This window comes from Schistocerca piceifrons, chromosome 2 (assembly GCF_021461385.2).
Source record: "Schistocerca piceifrons isolate TAMUIC-IGC-003096 chromosome 2, iqSchPice1.1, whole genome shotgun sequence".
In the NCBI taxonomy this organism is placed as follows: domain Eukaryota; kingdom Metazoa; phylum Arthropoda; class Insecta; order Orthoptera; family Acrididae; genus Schistocerca; species Schistocerca piceifrons.
In genome coordinates, this window is record NC_060139.1 from 470,779,075 (window position 1) to 470,785,074 (window position 6,000).

Here is a 6,000-nt window from a genome sequence, read left to right on the forward strand (position 1 = left end):
TCATACTACACTTTAGATTCAAACGAAATCAATGAATATCTAGTTGGTGGTAATCAGACAGAAATAGGTGAATATAAAAGGAAAAATTCGTTATGAAGTCTCGGTTGAATGAAAAGGTCTTTGGGAGAGAATCTACACTTTCTTCTGCCTCTTTGAGTTTCATTGAAGTGAGGAAAAAAATTACATCCAATATCAGGGATGATATCTGTGTTACAGTTTAGTGAAAACAGTTTCCATTACTGTGAAGAGTCGCACATTATCAATGACAAAGGCCTGACTTTGAACTTAACTTTATTGTTTTATATCGTCGAATCTGGATTTTTGAACCCGTGCAGATGGACAAGTGCTTTTTCGATACTGCTGGTGTATCTGTTTCACTGTTGTCACTTTTGAATTATTAAATATGAAATGTGTGTGTGACTCCCCGTGTCTGTCCAAATCACAAGGCACCTTAGCGCTGAGCTTATTACATACTCATGTGCACTATTACCATTTGGTGCATTTGATTAGGGGATTGACATGCTGTAAGTTGTACTATGTTTTCATTGCACTGAATGTAATTTTCTTTTTTTACCAGGCAGTTTATGTTAACCCCCCCCTCCGCCCCCCCCCTCAGTTATCTATTTTGCTGCCTGTTGAGTTAATTATTTAGATACCATGAATATGCTCCTCATTGCTTACTCACTCCCCCCCCCCCTCCTCCCCCTTGCCCACAAAAATCTTTTCCTTAAACCATTAAGCCACCATTTCTTCTTGCATTGTCTTTAGACTGCAAGTAAGTGCAATAACAAAGAATTAATGTAGTAACCAGAATATGTGCAAGAAAGCACTGTATTCCTTCCCAATTCATTAAAGAGAATGTTAATATTCCATACAGATTTGATTCTCGAAATGGTAAAGAAGGTGTAATTAATTTTCATATTTCAATATTTCTTTCAGAATCAAATCATCTGAAAATAAAGGTGCAAAATGGCCCAAAATCCTGCCCGAAAACAGAAGAGAAAAACATATACAAAAGAAGAACTTCAGGAGTTGTCAAAAGAAGAACTGATCTCAAGAGTTCTGCAGTTGGAAGCCTATAACACACAATTAAAGTGTTCACTAACTAAACGACTGAGTGAAGTGGAGAATACAGTCAGTATTGAAGAAACAAAGCGCAAACGAGCTTTTGATTTTTCAAATTGCTTTAAGAGGCATATTATGTTGAAAGTATTGTATCTTGGATGGAATTATCAGGGTCTAACAACACAGGAGGACAGCACTAAAACGATTGAACATGAGCTGTTTGCAGCTCTGTACAAAACTTGCCTTGTTGAAAGCAGGGAGACTGCCAATTATCATCGATGTGGTCGTACAGATAAGGGTGTAAGTGCTTTCTGTCAGGCATTCACATTAGATGTTAGAAGCAACTTGACTGAAGAGGAAGTACACTCAGGAAGCACTAACTCAGAACTACCGTATCCAAAGCTTTTGAACCGTGTTTTGCCAAGTGACATTAGGGTTCTATCCTGGACACCTGTACCACAAGACTTCAGTGCAAGATTTGATTGCAAATCTAGGACATACAAATATTTTTTCCCTAGAGGAAATTTAGATCTACAGAGGATTAGTGAAGCTACATGCTATCTGGTAGGTAGCCATGATTTTCGTAATTTGTGTAAAATGGATGTAAAGAATGGAGTAATCAATTATATAAGGGATATTCTTAGCATTGAACTGAAAGTTGTCTCCGAGGATCCTGCAAAAGTAGTATCATATGACGTGTGTGTACTAACGGTAAAAGGAAAAGGCTTTCTTTGGCACCAGATTAGATGCATTGTCGGTGTTTTGTTCTTAATTGGTCAAGGCAAGGAGGAGCCCACTGTTATAAAGGACTTACTAAACGTTGATATTAACCCACAGAAACCTCAGTATTGTCTTGCTAATGAAGTTCCACTTAATCTCTTCCATTGTGAATTTGATGAAATGGGGGAGATAGTGGACAATGATACACTAATAAGTGTGATACATGAACTCCAGAGAATTTGGACAATTAATGCTGTTAAAACAACAATGGTGCGTTCTATGTTGTGCTGCTTGCAAGAAAATATAGAGCAAAATGCAAATGAACAAAGTTCATGCCTTCTTGATGGAGTGAAACGCAAAGTTTACCAGCCGCTCTTTGAGAGGCCAAAATGTGATAGTTTGGATGAGCGCATTCAGCATTACATAAAAAAGAAGAAAATTGAGCTTCCAGAAAATGAGATAGAAAATGCGAAGTAGTGATCAACAGTTTAGTTTGACAATAGTATATTTGAAATAAATATTGAACTTTTTTAGTAATTGGGTAAATATTGATGTAACATAACAAAATGAAAAAAAGTTGATCTGATGAGAAGATATTTGTTCAGCTTTTCTACATACTTGCTTCAGCAGAGGCAGGACATTACTAATGGGGAAAAATAATCATCTTGTCCGTTAAATGAATTTGTCCCTTTTTGCTGCCACAGTTTTGATATTACGGTATAGGAGGAAAACATTGCATCTTTTATGAATTATTTTTGTTGCAAACCCTGTAGTAAAATTTGCAAGAGTCTCTTCTTCCTAAAATATTTAGTGAATTTTTAAATAGTATGAAGCCCTAAATGAGATGAAGATAGTTGTCTGCTTTCTTCACATTTGTGATGTATTTAAAACATTCCCTACAACATCTGGTTGTGGAAGCATGTTACATTTTCTTTATTCATCACTAGTGCATGACTGTTGGCCTTCAGTGTGTATGGAGAAAGAAAGTCATCATTGGATTCCACTATTTCTGTCACATTGTATGTGCAATGAAAAATCAAGAAGCTACCTGTTTCCAAGACTTGGGCTCTATATGCAGATTTTTTTGTGTGTGTAGTAAACAGCAAATGATAAATGGACTGTTTGACCAAAAATATCACCTGTTGGTTCCACATTTGTTCCTTCTTAAACTGTGTAGAGAAGAAAAGTATCCATTTCTGTGAGATTGTGACCTGCGTCATATCCTTACTCCCGGTGGAGACTGACACATTTGGCAATTGGGAACATCTGTTCTATTCAGTTTTCTTTATCCTCATCATTCACTATGCAAGTGACTCATAACTTTGGCATTCTTCCTTCTAACGCCAAACCTTTAAACTATCTCTGGGAGATTACTTTACACCATTTAGTTGATTCTTGCCACTATGTTTCCCTCAACATACACCTGTAAATCTCCTTTTCATTCATACTCCCTTGCTATTGCTATCATTTTTCCAATTTTTTGTTGTGATTTATTTATTGTCTGTCAGGCGTTTTCAGACATTATCTGCCTGCACCATTTACTACTTCTTTCCTTTTCATCTTTGTTGCTCCATTAATACCTCTGTTTTGTGTTTGCCCATCCACTGTCCTGAAAACTGCCCAACCTACCGTTTCTACCTTGTCAAGTTCACAGATCTCGTCTGTTGCTGTTAATACATTGGAGACAGAATTCAAATACGCCAAACAGGGTAGCTGAACTCCAAATTTAGCACATTGCCTTGCCACAATGAGTGCAACAAATTCGAATGATGGGCTATGGAGTTCATATCTGGTCTGTATGTTCATGTATGTTATATCAGTTTTTAACGCCAAACATACGAAAGCTTTTACCAAAACTTCTTTTTTTATCCCAAGAAAAAAAGGAACTTGTACAAACTGTTCAACATAATTTAACGTCTTGTTTGTTTTGAAATGCACAAACAAAGATAAAAATCCTAACCAGGCCATTGCCTGAATGTTTCATTTCAGACACATTTTGCTTCCTGCTCTTAATGACGTCAGCACACACTTTGCAGAAACTTGTTGGGTGTGAATATTATTATTATTATTATTTAGTATGTGATTTGTTTTTCTGGAAATGTTTGCCACAGTTTGGAGAGGGTAAACTTTATCTTTCATCCATATTTCTTGTCTTGTGACACCTGCCATGAACAGAAAAAAGCAGTTGTTTCCACCATTTGTAATGAGACTTCTTGAAGGGGTAATAACCCATCATTAGCTTTTATTCATACCTCCTACTTTACTCTCACAAGTGTGCTACCTCCAGGCTGTGCATTGCACAAGCAGTGAACCAGCAGGGGTATAAGCTTTGAGAAGAAATGGTATGAGACTCGGAACAGAGTGGTGTTCCAGAAAGTGCTGTTGGGAACTGCAAATTATTAAGAATATGGGAACTGTATGGCACAACAATGCACAGACATTATATAAGTAGAAGTTATTGTACTGGGTGGAATAGAAAAAATGGAAGGAATAACTGTATCCACTTACTATGTAGTTAAGGTATTGAGTAGGAGCCAGACTTATATTAAAAGGTAAAAGTTAATTTATTTGGTTTCAGGAACAACTATGCCATTGAAATTTGTTTCTGTAATGTTAAAATGCAGAGGTAGTTCAGAGATGTCTGTGCTTGTTTGCCACCCATTGGCTCAATTATATGGTGAGGATTTGTTATATTTTGGACTGTATTATAATATATAGCATTACAACAGTGGCTATTCAACAGACTAACACATTGTTATAGTGACATAATAATCTTGTGGTAAATTCTTGAATGTCAGTGTATGATATGCAAGGCATTGCTTTAATTTTCTCACTAACTAATGAATGTAATTAAAATCCTTTTGTTTAGTGATTGGTTACACAGTATATTTCACAGTGATTAGAATAAGTTATTCACATATTGATAGCCTCTTTGTAACTGATAAAATACCAGTTCCTTACTGGTAACTGTAATGGAAATTCCTGGATAAAAGCAACAAACAAAAACATGAAGAAATGCAACCACTAAACTACAGTAATTCCTTTCCTCATGTTTCAGATAGTGAGTAGTCTTTTTGTGGTGTACCATTATTATAATGTTCTATGCTTAAATTTGTTGAGCAAATATGTAACTCTGTGACTACACAGGCCCTTGTTGACTCATTTGTCTCTTGTTCAAGCCTTATCTGCCTTTTCCATTAATCCAAGTAGAACTTCAAGAATAGTTTGATCACTGGCTTTGTTAGTGGACCTTCTTTTTAAATTAATTGCATTTTCAAGAACTCTTCCAATGTCACACCTGTAACTCTTTTCCAACAAATATACTCATTAAAGTTCGTAATAAATTAAAGTTGTGTGCCTGAAATGGACTTGAGACATCAGTCTTCTGACTGATTTGATTTAGCCTACCATGAATTCCTCTCCTGTGCCAACCTCTTCATCACAGAGTAACACTTGCAACCTATGTCCTGTATTATTAGCTGGATGTATTCCAATCTGTCTTCCTCTGCAGTTTTTGCCTTCTACAGCTCCTTCTAGTACCATGGAAGTCATTCCCTGATGTCTTAACAGATGTTCTATTACCCTGTCCCTTCTCCTTGTCAGTGTTTTCCACATGTTCCTTTCCTCACCAATTCTGTGCAGAACCTCCTCATTCCTTACTTTACCAGTCCATCTAATTGTCAACATTCGTCTGTAGCATCACATCTCAAATGCTTCGGTTTTCTCCTGTTCCACTGTTCCCACGGTCCAGATTTCTCTACTATACAATTCTGTGCTGCTAACACACATTCTCAGAAATTTCTTCCTCAAATTAAGGCCTATGTTTGATACAAGTAGACATCTCTTGGGCAGGAATGCCCATTTTGCAGTGCTAATCTACTTTTGATTGCTCCATCTGTCACTGGTTATTTATTGCCTGGGTAGTAGAAGTCCTTAACTTCATCTACTTCGTGACCATCAATCCTGGTGTTAAGTTTCTCACATTTCTCATTTCTACTCCTTCTCCTTACTTTTGTCTTCCTTCACTTTTAATCTCAGTCCATATTGTGTACTCATTAGACTGTTTATTCCATTCAGAAGATCCTGCAATTCTTCTTCACATTCACTCAGGATAGCAGTGTCATCAGTGAATCATAACATTGATATTCTTCTGCCTTAAATTTTAATTCCACTCCTGAACCTTTCTTTTATTTCCATCATTGCTTCTTCAATGTA

The 6,000-nt window shown here is 36.6% G+C and overlaps 1 protein-coding gene across 5 annotated transcripts in view; it reads left to right on the plus strand.

Moving 5' to 3' along the window:
- LOC124775064 (tRNA pseudouridine(38/39) synthase) overlaps positions 1 to 5,250 on the plus strand; it is a 29,229-nt gene extending 23,979 nt beyond the window's left edge. For all 5 annotated transcript variants that reach the window (XM_047249860.1, XM_047249863.1, XM_047249861.1 and 2 more), the window contains one exon: positions 940 to 5,250. In XM_047249860.1, the coding sequence (XP_047105816.1) occupies positions 970 to 2,262 (1,293 nt within the window). In that variant the 5' untranslated portion in view covers positions 940 to 969 and the 3' untranslated portion in view covers positions 2,263 to 5,250. The remainder of the gene's footprint in view (positions 1 to 939) is intronic.
- The last annotated feature ends 750 nt before the right edge of the window (positions 5,251 to 6,000 follow it).